Below are 14625 nucleotides of genomic sequence, written 5' to 3'. Positions count from 1 at the left end.
TATTATAATGAAAATAGAGATTAACACTATTTTTCCAAATCACAGACCCAGCACCACTATTTTCTTTCCCAGTCAGGTGGAAAAGCTGAGCTGAGGTCCTCTATTAGCATGTTGAAGAAGTAGATGAAGTGAGCAGTCCCTGATTTTCTCTGAGTTTGCCAATTCCTTTCCAGGAAACTAAATGACTAAAGCAGATCTTTTTTGCAATGTACAGTGCTAATGGAAAAAAAAAAATCAAAGGAAAGACTATTGTATCATCTGCCTTGACTTTGGAGCAAGGCTCAAACATAATTTCTTTTTCTACACAGCACAGAGAGCATTAGGCTCTCTAAAGTATTTAAGAGAGGAAAAAATGCCATTTATAATGGTTGCCCTTAGAACACTGAACCACTTAACAGCTTTGTTGGTGGTTTTATCCTGCTATTAAAGTGTCTTGTGCAAATTTTAATTGGAATATCCTGTGGCTGGACCAGATGAAAGAGGAAGGACATTGTCTTGTAATTCAATAAGAAAAGGACAGCCTCCTTTTAAACTCCACTGGGATTAGATCTATTCTCAATTTGTTCAGGGAAGACATGTTTGTTTTCTGGATTTAGGAAGTCACTTTCAGTCTGCCCTTCTGTTAAGCTTGACCTCAATAGTAAGGTTTGCTCAAGGATCTCAAAATACTTCAAAAATTAAAGGTTATTCTTTGAATAACTGAGGTTTAATTGAGATGGTTTCTAAAGATTTATCTCCAGCAGTTTAAATTTATTTCATTTTTAATCATTTACATATTGATACAAGTTTCATAGTGAAATCTAGAACAAAATAAATTAAAAAGTGGCCCAGAACTGCTTTGGTGGTGGGGATGGGGAATAAAGAAAAAGAAGAACAATCTTTTTGAAAGCAATCTCTTTGATTGCACACACCCTAGACCAACTAGACTTACTCTTTCTGGATAGCCACATCTTATAGTTTAAGAAAACACGCATAGAAAGCTGTGAAAATTTGAGTCAGGAGAATAGCTTAAGGGTAGTAACATATAAGAAAGCACTCTGAGCACCTTTGAGTATTCTCATAAGCAAAACAGGTCTATGACTTGGCTTACATCCTGACACATTAGGTAGATATTGAGCAGAGTCAATGCTTACAGGATGAAATTCTTATGACAGAATTTGGGAATACAAGCCTCAACTCTATCATGTGCCAAAGGCTGTAAAAACCACATTGAAAATTAACTTTCCTCTCATCACGTTTTTCAAACAGAATCTCCACATTACTTTGATTTTTATCCTTACCTGTATCCGGGTGAGTACAGTAATCTAGCATGAATGTAAAAAAGTTGGATAGCTGAGGACAGAAAAGAAAAAAAAACCAAACACACACTGATTAGTTTAGAGGATTCAACAAGCATTAACATTCTTTCCTTACTCAATTACTATCAATTTTGCTTTTTAGGGAGATCTAAGATGCTACTGTATGTTCCCACAGCATCAGCCTGCAATAATGATACAATTTCTGTCCTACTACAAAAATGGCTTACTCCTTTCCTGCTCTGCTATGAATTAGTAGAATGACACTATATGAATACATACAAAGTTCCAGGGCTCTATCAATGCTGATGACATTTTGGGGTGTGATTCATCTTGCCTGTCATGCAAGCTATTTGCCTAGACTCTCTTTTTACTTCATAGAAAGAAGCTGCCATGATGCACTGAACTGCCTTTAGACACTGGTGCTAAGATGAACATAAAGCCCTGCAAGCTCCTAATTTTCTATACTGACCGTAAGGAAGCCTGAGCTAACATGCTGAGACATTGATATCTCTGTTGTACATATCTTGCCTCAAAGACATGATTAAGATCACCCGTTGGAGGATGACCTGCAATCCCTGACTAACAAAGCTGTTTTAAAGGACACCATGGGCAGCATGGTGTCCTAATGCTTACATAGTTACGTATGTGTATATATATATATATATACACATATACACAACTGAATTAGTTCACGTGTGAGGCAGGGAAGTAGTTTCATTACACAGGACACAGCTTTGTAGGTAGAAATAACCACATACCCGTTTTATTTGTGCAACTTCAGTCCTTTAGGGATAACATAACTGTTTTTAGAGGAGGAACTGAAGATTACAAACCTGCAGCTGATCTTGCTCATCAGCATATTCGATTGACTGAAAGATGCTCAGTGAATAGCGGCGCCTCATCTCTAGCCGGGCCATTGTAAAGCGGTACCAATTCTGGATGAGGATAGCAGCTCTTATGACTGTCAAAACAGAAATCAGTGGAGCACACATGGATGCAGTGTAAACAACAATGAAAACACACCTTTGCAGAATTTTGCAGACAAGATGACAAATTCAGTCCATTGTGCACAGTTGACATTAAGATGAATCTCTGTAAAATTAAGACTTAAAAAGTGTTTTCTGATAATGAATACATGATGCATTTTCTGTTTCTGTCTTCAGGGACAAATACAAAACTAGCTGACTTGCTCAGGCCTATATTGTTAGAAACTTCCCTCATTTTGTTGTCCTAAAGACAGTACCCGTGTGAGAAGTCAGGCATATTCAGCTGATGGGTAATATGTGGGTTTGGGGAAGGTAAGGAAAAGATCAGTTTGGACTACCAAAAAAATGTACTTCTTTACCAGGCTGTAGTAAAAAGCTTCAAGCTAGAAGCAGTAACAGGAGCATCATGTAATGACAAAGTTTGTCAACACCCTCTTTTAAGCAGAAAGTTTTTGCCTGTGCAGCTGTATCAGCAAGGCAGCAAAATTCAAACCTTGGGATAAGATGTTAACAAATGGTGCTGAAGGGCAGAATATGTTGCATAAATTGATGTGCGAAAAGGCACACAGGTACTTATTCAGCTAGCCTGGTGAACAAAGGAAAACTAAGAATTCAATGGGACCTTTCAGAAGACCGTTTTGAACCACGTGCTGAATATGTATCCCACTCAGCTCTTGAAAAAGTTGTGTTCACTATTGTGCCAGTCTAGAAAACTGGAAATTTCACTGAAGGACAATCATCAAGACTGCAACTTAGAGCAAAGGGCTTGCGGCCCGTAGTGCCCAGTCACACCACAAACATGTCACATTCCCTTAGCTGCTCAGATAAAAGTTTATCAAGCAGAACAATATCTGGTGGCACAAGAAGGGCGAGCACTGTCCTGTGGGAATAGCACCTCACATCTAATTCAAAAAGTTAGTGCTGCATGAACAGTGGCCACCAGCAAGAGCTATGAAGGAGGACAGGAGATCCAGGAGCTGATGCCCACTTGATCCCTCCATACTATGCTTACAATTCCCCCTGCTGCTCCTGGTACCCAAAGGGCAGCAGCTCTAAGGAGCAGAGAAGTGAAACAAAGGTGGCAGTAGCACTGCCAGCAGGAAGGCAGGAACAAAGGCGGGCAGGCATGCCCTCAGCATTACAAGTGATCACTGCAGCTCCAATAGACCTAGAGGGAGGAGTGAAAGCAGAAGGTTGGAGTAGCTGTGCTCAGCCTGAAATAACTATGAGTTTGGGAGAGCATGAACAGATGAGCTCGGCAGTAACTTCTGTTTCACAGAGGTGTGACTCTCTAGTGCTTCAAGGGTGATTACCCAGAAAGATCAACTAACTCTGAGAAAAGCATTCCTTGTTAACTCTTTGGGTATTTTTAAGATCAGCTAGAGAGGAATAAATGCACATTTCAGATACTTAGGGCATATCATCATACTTAGGATTTATCATCCAAAGGAGGACACCATTTCCTACAAAATTTCAGAACAAAATGTAGCTACTGCCTTGATGATTGAGCAGCCGAAATAATGGCAAATTCAAATCTAGTCATTTACTTAAATTATGGTCAGAAGGGGACTCTGTGTTAACATACTAACCCCTACAGAGCAATAACAGGGGCAGTCAAGAGTCATTACATGCATCATTGTGTAACAGCGAGAGGGAGACAGAGCAGAGAAGTATCGGGTCCTACACCTGTCCCAGTGCAACCACAACGCCATCACCATACGCTTGCCTGGCAACAAAAAATAGAATAAGGTAGGAGGCTGCTCTCAAGAGATGTCACATTTACTCACTTAAAGTTGAACATAATTCTTCTTGACTGGTTCCTTACCTCTTTTCCCTGTACTCTCAACAGGATACCAGTAAATAAGTATACAGGGCCAGAAATGTTAAGCCTTTGCCTCAAGCCCTGCAGCTAACACCTCACTTCAAGGAGTTCCTAAGAAACTCAACTCTGAATAGCTCAGCATAGGACACAGAAAAAAAGTTTTCATTCTTCTGATCTTAGGGGAACAAGTCAAAGCAGCTGCAGGGCAATTCTACTGAAGGTGCAAGGACCAAAGGAATACACTGAGTTTAGCTCCTGACACTCCCAAGAACTAGAGCACATTTCCGGGCAGCTGAACAGCCAACAATTCATACTAATGCTTTTTCTCTCCGCAAAACAGCAAATAAAGCTCTGTCCTAGAGGGACAACAGTTTACACTAGTCAATTACTTTACCTGATCATAAATATCAGGAATTTTGAGAGTAGGATGAGTGGCACATCTGAGTGCGAATGATTACTTTCTTAAACTCATAGTTATGCAGGTGAAGAAAAATCTCCATGGAAAAGTGATTCTATTAATGAATGTATAACATTAAGAAAGCCTTTTTAAAGAAAAAAAATGCTTACAGATACCATAATAGCACATTGTTTTCTTATTTTACCATTAATAAGTATACAATATAGTTAAAGTGGTGAAGCTTTCTAGTCCAGACAAGGCCAAAATCAGTAAAGACTTCCATCCTACAGACATCACATCCATCCTTGAAAAATCTTCCTGCCTGAAGCAGGAAAAGTAATCCTTATATGACTAAGACCAACCTTTGTTATTTTACATAAACTCTGACATCTCTCTTATTTTCCATCTTTTCTGGAATTCCCCACCACCACAAATCTGAAAGCCTGACACATTACAGCAAGGCTGTCGTCAGCTTTTCTGTCTAGAAGAGTACCTAAGTGGCAAAGCACAGCCACCAGCACAGAAACTGATTTCCAGCATCAGACCCATTAAATTTCCCATTAAAGCCCCCCTGGGCTGCTTAATGGTCCTGAGCACTTAACACAGCACAGTTCCACTGGTATCACATAAGATATATAAATGTACCGCCCACGACGGTTAATGTTGCAAATCTAACAGAATATTTCCTGCCATTTTTTAATTGTACTTATTACAGTGCTGTTATTCTCAGGACTGAATCAGAACACGATTTTCGCACTAGGCTACACTGCATCTGTAAAAGAAATTGTTATCAGTTGCAGAAGGTCTCTACACCAGCAAGTACCTGTTAAATTCCTGTTATTAATGCATTAGAGGGATGTACAGCCTCAGGCTGCAGATAGAATGATAGTTCAGCATCATTTGACTACTCCTGAAATACAGAAACAATACCACCCAGCAGCTGGAGAGGACAAAACATTGTCAAACAAGCACATAAAATCTTAAGTCAGCTCTGCGGCAGCAAAGCCTGGTTCCACATCAATGTGTATTGATGGTTGTAGACTGAGAAAGAGTACAGGTCCTCATGTCTGCTCCAAGCTTTTGCACCTTCAGAAATATTCCCAACTTGTCTCTGAGGCCTTACAAGGCACATATATGCTTAGCATGCAATCCCAAAGAGGAAGGGCTGCTTCGCAGTTACAGTTAGGTCTGGGACTCCGGATGTTTTCCATTCTATTTTCACTGCTGTGTTATACCAGTGATGCTGCTGCAACAGCCAAGAGGTGTAAACAAAGCTGAGGGCTACCTTTAAAGCAGTCAGCTTGGATCCCTGTAGCTATGATTAGGTGTTCCTGCTTCTTAGTCAGCAGTTTCCTGTGACTTGTGTCCTGGCTCGGTAGCCAAAAAGAGCCTTCCTTTTCAACCATCGCAGTTCAGCATAATAATCTCATAAATCCATGCACAGTGCCATGTAACATGGCCCTCGGCAGTCCTGTAAATTGTGCTTTAATGACAAACCTTGAAAGAGAACACGAAGAGTCTGAGCAAAGGTCTGAGCCAATCCTGGAACCCACCTGCCAGCGCAAAGCCCGGCATGTTCATACCAGGGTGTGGTATGATTAAAAGAAGAGGTATGACACATCAGTTTTTAAATTGAACAGCTGTCCAGGTATTGTGGAGACTTTCAGCTGACAGCCTCGGTGACTGTCAGGAAGAATGGCAGGCCAGGCACTTTGCACAGCAAAAATTTGTTTCTGAGAGCCATTGTAATAGCTCTGCGTGGTTACACTTGTTTTGCGATCAGGGTCACTTAGATGCAAGGAAATTGGGGCAGTGTACTCAGAAATCCTGTGTCATAAAAGGCCATAAAAGTCCCCCTCAATACTTTACCCCATAGGCTTGGCCAGTGACAGAGCAAGCATAGACATGTCTAAAATTCAGCTTCTGTCCCAGATGCTGCGAATCTTTACAACCCAATCTGTAGATGTTAGAGGTGGTTTACAATTGCCTTCCAATTTCTGTCAGCATCTAATAGCTATACACCCTTTTAAAAACAAGATAATTGGAAAATAATTTTCTCTGAACAAGTATTTTGACAACAGGACTGGGTCTGGGGGAGGGTAATGTTACCTTGCAATCCTCTTCTCGTGTTACAGAGAGAACAAACACAGACTCTGAAGACAAATGCGGCACTCACCATTCTCTGACCTTCTGTCAGCTACAGAGCTGGTGCACCCCATGGTTCCAATGATGCTGCCCATCAGTTTTAATGGCTGCTGACAAGAAGCATGTTTCTCTCAGCTGCTAGCATCACACACATTTCCTGTGTTCTTCCTCCAGTGATGAGGATTACACCCCTCTGGGTTACTAGCACTCCTAATAGGGAGAGGATTGAGAGAGGGAGAGGGAAAAAAAAGTACTTGACAACACAGAATCTAAAGTACCTACATCTCAAAACAAATTACTGTACAGTATGCCCTACACAAATTGGACCTGATGAACCATACTAGCTTTCTTTCTCACATCTGATCACCATCAGCTTGCATTCAAGACAGATGAATTCAGTAATTAATACAGTTTACTCCTTACATGTTAGCTGAAAGTTAATGTGCACCAGTGATTTTTTAATCTGAAGCACAGCCTTACTGCTACACACAACAAACTAAAGAGGCATATTACTCGTCATTCTTGTGATTTGAAAATCAGAACTGCAGAATTTTAAGGACTTTAAATTACATCTGATAATATTGCTAAAATCCTCAAACCTCAGCTCCTCTACCCTACCACCCCATTTGTCACTTTATCCTTCAGTGTCACCATGCCAAATCTACAAAGAGAGACAGTGCCACAGCAAATTGCTTCATTACCAGATTTCATTTGACTAAATCATCTAATTTTCTGTTGCATTTCTACTGAATCATTCTAAATAAAAGATTTGGTTTCATTAAATAAATGAACACAATACATTTTGCAGTATGGCCTTCTGCCTTTTACTCCTGGCACTCACTCAGCTCTTCACTAACACAATACACTTCCTAATCAACAAGTTCAAATGAATACAATTCCCCTGGGATACAAAATGCATTAATTTCTAAGTAAAAAGAAAGTCAGTGATGCTCTTAGGGAAACTAAACTTCATTTTACTTAGAGATTTCTTATATGATCACACAGACCCCTCTCTCTCTCTATCTCCAGGGATACAAGTTTCTCTCTAGCATGTCTTACATGTCTAAATCTTTGCATTTGTTGTTTTGTTTCATTGATATTAATTTACTTTTAACCTGAGTTTTACAACAAAAAGAACTTGTTGAACTCATGAGGTTCAACAAGGCCAAGTGCAAGGTCCTTCATCTGGGTTGGGGCAATCCACAGTTTCAATACAGGATGGGGGATGATGTGATCGAGAGCAGCCCTGCAGAGAAGGACTGGGAGTGCTGCTTGATGAGAAGCTGACGGTAAGGTGAAATCTAGGTGGACTCGTTTATCATGTGCTTTATATTTTGCTACTTTTAAGATCAGCCTCCAGAGAAAATAACAGGGAAAAAAAAACCCCACCATTATTTAGTAAATTGAAAAGCAAGGTAGATCCTTATCCTTCATATACAGTGTATTGTTAAGCATAAATGATAACAAGTTCAAACAAAGCTGTGAAATGCAATGCCTCCCTGTCCCACCCTCATCTTATAAGAGGGCAGCAAAGGGGCTTGCTCAGGAACACAGACAGAGGATCAATAACAGCTTTCTTAGTGTCCTGGCAGCTGCAGACAATGAGCTCCTGAAATTTGTGCTATCACTCTCTTCTGCTACACTGTTTATATTCACTCTTCCATTGTAGTAGAGTCTTACACACTGGAACAAGGTGATTAACCCTTGCACTTCAATTCCTCTAAAAAGAATAGGGGTGGGGGGAAAGAGAGGACAACACAAGGAGCACTTTTAACCCAGAAAAAGATGATAACTATTTTCTAGGTTAGCTTAGGACACCTTAGGTGACCCACAGGGGTCAGCACTGGGACCAGTGCTGTTTACATTCATTGATGATATAGACAGCAAAATGGAGTGCACCCTCAACAGATCTGCAGATAACACCAAGCTGAGTGATGCAGTTACCACACTAGAAATATGGAATGTCATCCAGAGGGATCTGGAGAAGCTGGAGAAGTGGGCCTCATGTGTGAATCTCATGATGTTCAACAAGGCCAGGTGCAAGGTCCTACAGCCAAGTTGGGGCAATCTGCAGTTTCAGTACAGGATGGGGGACGATGTGATTGAGAGCTGCCCTGTGGAGAAGGACATGAGGGTGTCATGAGAAACTCAACATGAGCCGTCAACGTGCGCTTGCAGCCCAGAACGCCAACTGTGTCCTGGGCTGCATCAAAAGAAACGTGGCCAGCAGATCAAGAGAAGTGATTCTCCCCCTCTATTCCTCTCTTGTGAGACTACACCCAGAGTCTTGTGCCCAGCTCTGGGGCTCCCAACACAAGAAGCACAAGGACTTGCTCAAGTGAGTCCAGAGGAGGGCCACGAAGATGATCAGAGGGCTGGAGCACTCTGCTATGAAGACAGGCTGAGAGAATAGGGTTGTTCAGCCTGGAGAAGAGAAGGTTCTGGGGAGGCCTTATAACAGCCTTCCAGTACCTGAAGAGGGCTTATAAGAAACCTGTGGAGGGGCTTTATAGGATGAGGGAGAATGGCTTTAAATTGGAAGGGGGAAGATTTTGATTAGACATTAGGAAGAAATTCTTCACAATGAGGATGGTGAGGCACTGGCACAAGTTGCCCAGGGAAGCTGTGGCTGCCCCCTTCCTGGAAGTGCTCAAGATCAGATTGGATGAGGCTTTGAGCAGCCTGGTCTAGTGGGAGCTGTCCCTGACAATAGAGGTGTTGGAACTGGATGATCTTTGAGGTCCCTTCCAACCCAAACTATTGTATGATTCTATGAAATTCATCTGCATAAAATGAATGTTTAACTACTATTCTTTTCCTTTAGCTTTACTAGCAGAAGTAACGATAACAAGAGGATAAAAGAGAGGAAAACATAAATACAGAACTAGCCTATTTTCAGTTTCAATACTTAGAATACGCTTATTGTTTGGAGACTATTTAAAGTACGTTATGTTTTGTTACATTACTAATAATATGGCACAACTGTTTATAGTTTCCCACAACACAAGGATATCCTACACTTGAGCTGGGTCTGCCACCTTCTGAATCAGTACTTATTTCAGGAAAGAAGGATTTTAGTTTTTTTTTCCCCTTCCCACAACTAACTCCTTTTCTTCCCTCTGAAGGAACTATAATGAAATTCCAAAAAAGTGCTGTTACATTAATTTTGAACCAATCGATGTCTTTGACAGCTTCAAATACAGCACTGATCTTGCTAATAGCTCAAATCTGTCTTCTCTCCAAACAATTCTTGTTCCCCTAATATTGTCTCCTCACTTGCCCTCTTAGGAGAATCTCAAGTCTTCATTAGTCCATCTCAAACCAGATGGTCATGACTTGAACTGTGATTCAATGAATAGGACCGAGAGCAAAATAGAGCAAACAATGTAAGTCCTGTTGCAGTGAAACCATCTCATTAAAGGGCAGGTCAGTGTGTGCCTAGCAATCAGGCAACAGGAGCCCCAAAGAGAACCATCACACCTCTCAGGACTCCACTCAAGCCACATCAAACTATGGGCTGATCCAAGAAATGGGGATCTGGATCACTATTGCACCCTAGTTTCAAGGACTTAAGCTTTTCTCCCAGTCATCCCCACTCTGCCCTCCACCTACCTCTAAATTCATGGACTTCTAGCGCATCCTTGAACAAAGAAATAAAAAAGATAGAGACATGGGAACCGAAAATTTATGGTGACAGCAGAAAATTAAGCCTGAAACATACACTCAAAGTTTAGAAGAAAATTTGCAGAAATATATCCTGTCGTGAAACCTCTTAAAAAGGCCAAATCTGGCCAAAAAAGAGGTAGACCAGAGGAACAATCATCTCCTCCAATCTCGAATGTCTGCATCCTAAAGTGAATGCAATAAATATTGAAACTACTACCGTATTTCCTGCAGGAAATGTTTCCTTTTCCCTATTGGCTTCCAAGGTGGCTACAGAGCCATCCTGACAACCAACCAGCACGTCCAGACTCCAGACCAGCAAGACCTATTGAATACTCCAGCAAGCAGGGTCTCCATCTCGGCCCAGAAAATTCACTTTCTGCCTTTCTCGTCATACTAAAGAATCATGAACAAGGGGAACAAGGTACTGTGCAAAGAAACCAGTGCCTTCCCCAGGCCAGGCCTCTTCATTGCTCCTAACTGAGCTACTCCAAAGGAAGAAATCCTTCCCCTCTGCCCATCAGCTATGCCAGTTCAAGACAATTCCTAAACCCAGACTTCCTGGGCAAAGGCATAGAAAAATGCCAGGCAAAGGACATGAAGGCCTTCCATGGGGGAGAAGGTTGAAAAATAAGGATTAAAAACATTGAGGTAATTCCTGTGAGCGGTTTACTATGCAGCGTAGCAATGACTGGTGAAGAATCATTTGTGATTACAAAACTCCGCCCCCAACTGATGGCTGATGAAATGGAAAGATGGGCTTTTAACAAGGTATTGAAAAAGGCTTCAGAGACAGAAGGTAGCTGGATGAGAACTTGGGACATAATGCTGTGTTAGCATTCTGGATACAACACCACTGACTTACCCCTAAGAGAGAATCTGTCACATTCACTAAAAAGCAGGCAGTGATTCAATTTCTACAAGCCAGTGATCTGTCCTGTTTTTTAGACATAACTCCAAGAAATTGCTACGTTTCTCTCAGTTCAGCAAAAAGGCAATTTTGTGACAATCAGGCACTGAATACATAGTCCATCCACTGAAGCAAAATAAAATGTCATTCCAACCATGCTAAAAGACATGCACTGAGCTAAGCTGGAGTGGCACATGCTGCTCTTTTTCTGGACAGGAGTCACTGAAGGTTACACTGCAGCATTGCTCAGAAATTTGAGTTTCAGAACCTGAGCTGTTGAGAGCCTGATTTACAGAGATAACGAATCAGAACCACTTGATCCGGATGTAATAAGTGCTGCCCAAAATCAATCATTCCTTCAGTTTGTCAGTCACATAAAGACCAGGCTGCCTCAAAAATAATGGAAATCTTGTAAAGATTTGTAGCTGACTTTTAATGAAATCAGGCTGCAGGTCATTTGGGCAGAGAGCCATCCTTTCAAGTATACCTTATCTTTTAAAATTAGATGAGCTGTGCTACTGGCAGACAAGTGTAAGCTAGGTCAAACCTGAGGGTGTGGAAGCCATACAAATAAGAGCCACTAGGCTTTAATTTCCCATTCTTGCTTTGTTGCGTTTGTTTCTTGCCTTTGATAAACAAAGAATGAAGGGTCCTCCTTTTTTTTTTTTTGTTGAGATGAGATTTCCACAATTATGATACTCCCCCTACAAGTTATATCAAATGGTTCTCTCCAGTAATGTGTCTCCTTTCTCTGCTCGCCCCTTTCTCATTCGTATTTATGAACAGGTAGTTATAGTCATCTCCTATAATATGTTTTAGAAAGTACATGTGGTTGGAGAAGTGATGAGACAGACACTCTTTTCTCTATAAAGATCAGATGGATGGATGAATGGATACTCCAATGACAAGAGGCCTTCCTTTGATGTCTTCTTGCTGTCAATTTTATAATCTTCTGTGATTCACAGACTTCCTTTATAGTTGTTTTCCTTCAGACTGAAAAGAAACTGATGCTACAACATGGGTTTATGATGGATTTGTTTCTGTGCATTGCTAAGGGAATGAAGCAGGAAAGAGCAAAATACCCTAAAGAACCCAGACATTAAATCACAACATCCAGATTAGTAACTGCAGAGGAACAACTCTTCAAACCTGTCTTGTTGCCAGAGTTGGGATTATCGAGGATGGGAATGTAGAGATGAATCAAAGATTTCGTTAGCTAAAAGACTCACCCTTCAGAAAGTGGGATGAAGCAGCCATAGTAACCTAACAGTGAAAGAGAACCTGTGTGTGGCACAAGAGCTGTAATTTTGACACCAACACTGAATTTTGCCTTCCAAGGGGCCAATAAGAGAACATCAAACATAGGCAAAGCAGTATATACTTAGGTCTCTGTTATTTTACATCCATGGGACAAGCTGACATTTCTATTACGTGACTTTCAGTCACTACATATGTCAAAGAAAGAAATGAGTAAGGCTTTTTGTTTAGAGAAAATTTCTTCAGCCTGCTCAGAGAAGCAAAGCTAAGCTCGATATAGAACTGATGGAATCATTTCTAGCAATGGCCACATTGATAGATCTCAGTGTTTGGGCCAGGAATCAATAGGGAATGGATGTAGTAAGATACTGCAATGCCAGCAAAACCTGAAAGAGAATAGGATGAAGACAGACCAGCTCATTAAGGTAGACTCATATTTCTGAGCCCAACAAGGTACTGCAAAAAAGAAATAAAAGCAAGAGCTGCAAAGCTGTGAATGGGCTGAAATTGTTCAAACAATCTTTGAGTTCAGGAACTGCATGCAAATCCAAAGAGAATCTGTAGAAAAATTATGGAAGAAAGCTAGTTCATGTTACTTACAATCTAATAAAGGATATATTTACAAAAAAAAATAATTGCTTTTTTGTGCATAAAATGAACAAAAAAAAAGCAAGCAGACTCAGTTTTTGTGCAGAAAAACTTTGGGGAGAATGTTTTAGAAAAAGAAGAAGAGTAGCAAAGAGAAGTGCACAAATAGGGTGCAGAGCACCTTGAAGTAGAAGCAAAGCCATCACATAACTTTCCAGAAACGTTAAATGCCTCTAGGGAAAACTCCTTTAGGAATCAAGAAAACAACTAAAACTCCTGAAGCAAAGTTATTTCTAGTAAACTGGACCAAACCAGAGCATAAAAGTCAACAATGGTAATAGCTTATTATCCTGGGGTGAAACAAAAATCTGAATTACACACTGTCCTGCAGTTAATGATCAGGGTCTTAAAGACAATTAATTCTCCTTGTTTGAAGAGAGTAAGTGGTGAAAAAGCAAAGCTCCAGAATACAGTAAATTTGTGTTGAAATCGGAGCCAGCTTAAACATTAAATCCATACTTCAGTTGAAATTCATATTGTTTTTAATAAATTTTAAGTTAATCATCAGAACCAGGTTCAAAATTATCACCACAAAAATACCTAAAACAAAAAGTACATGAAATACAGTAGTCTCAAAGCTATTTGATCTTGTCTGTACCTGGAAGTTCTGGATAACTGATCCTGTCCAGGTCAAACTTTATAGCTTGAAGCACATTGATTTTTCTCATAAACAGTCCCACATATACCTGCAATTCCCTACACAGACTTAGAATGAAGTCAGTTTGCTCTTCAAATGTAAGCTAATAGATATATACACATCACCCAAAGATATTACCTTTTTTTTCTTTCTGCTTCAGCAGCACGGAGTTTTTTTCCACAAGAGTACCTTTAGAAGTCTCTTTTTATAAGAGAAAGCAGCCCCTTTTGGGAAGCAGGACTGTACAAAAAGGGGTGCAGCTCTGCAGAACAGGTGCTCCAATTCTCTCTGGAGCTCAGGAGCTGCAATGCATTTGCTCTCCACCTATTTATACAGTTTCCCGAGAGGAAATTTCTTGAGCACCGCTCTTCAGAAACAGTCAGGGGAAAACGTTGATTTCATTTCTCAGCCTGATGTGAAAGCTCATGGCTGCAGCCCTCCAGCTTCGCTGTACGTGTGCTGTTGAAAAGCTGTTTTGTCACCATGCTTCCTGAATCTCAGGCAGAGACAGGGATGGGCTGAAGTTATCTGCTTCGCATCTGAAGTCACATGATCTCTTTCAAGAGGCACAGCCTTTCTGCTGTGTTGAGGCAATGATTTGCATTTTGGCAGATCTAGCACACTGGAAAAAAACATAAAGGCTGTCCAGGTAGCTGGTTATCTGGTGTGACAGGCATGGTTATGAAAGCCCTTAAGGAAAAAAATGCTGAATTTACCACGAGGCATTGTATCTGCGTGCTGGAGATATAGGCATTGTCCAAAACACTCAGTCATACCCAGACATGGGGACAAGTATGAAGCACTCAAATCTTGCACTCAGAAGCACTGCATTAATGCCTGTACCTTTCATCTCTCCATGCGT

The 14625-nt window shown here is 40.8% G+C and overlaps 1 protein-coding gene across 2 annotated transcripts in view; it reads right to left on the bottom strand.

Annotated features, from left to right (window-relative positions):
• The window catches only part of PPEF1 (protein phosphatase with EF-hand domain 1), a 51650-nt gene extending 37338 nt beyond the window's left edge, over positions 1-14312 (bottom strand). Inside the window, exons 1-4 of one of the 2 annotated variants that reach the window (XM_054067776.1) lie at positions 13902-14312; positions 6680-6858; positions 2132-2259; positions 1281-1332 (exon numbers count right to left, since the gene is read on the bottom strand). In XM_054067776.1, coding sequence (XP_053923751.1) covers positions 1281-1332; positions 2132-2259; positions 6680-6743 — 244 coding nt within the window. In that variant the 5' untranslated portion in view covers positions 6744-6858; positions 13902-14312. The remainder of the gene's footprint in view (positions 1-1280; positions 1333-2131; positions 2260-6679; positions 6859-13901) is intronic. The other variant, XM_054067854.1, reaches the window with a different exon arrangement.
• Positions 14313-14625: the final 313 nt, after the last annotated feature.

The sequence above is a fragment of the Cuculus canorus genome, chromosome 1, assembly GCF_017976375.1.
Source record: "Cuculus canorus isolate bCucCan1 chromosome 1, bCucCan1.pri, whole genome shotgun sequence".
Taxonomy (NCBI): Eukaryota; Metazoa; Chordata; class Aves; order Cuculiformes; family Cuculidae; genus Cuculus; species Cuculus canorus.
Note: the sequence above shows the minus strand (reverse complement) of the source record. Positions and strands in the feature narration are given on the sequence as shown.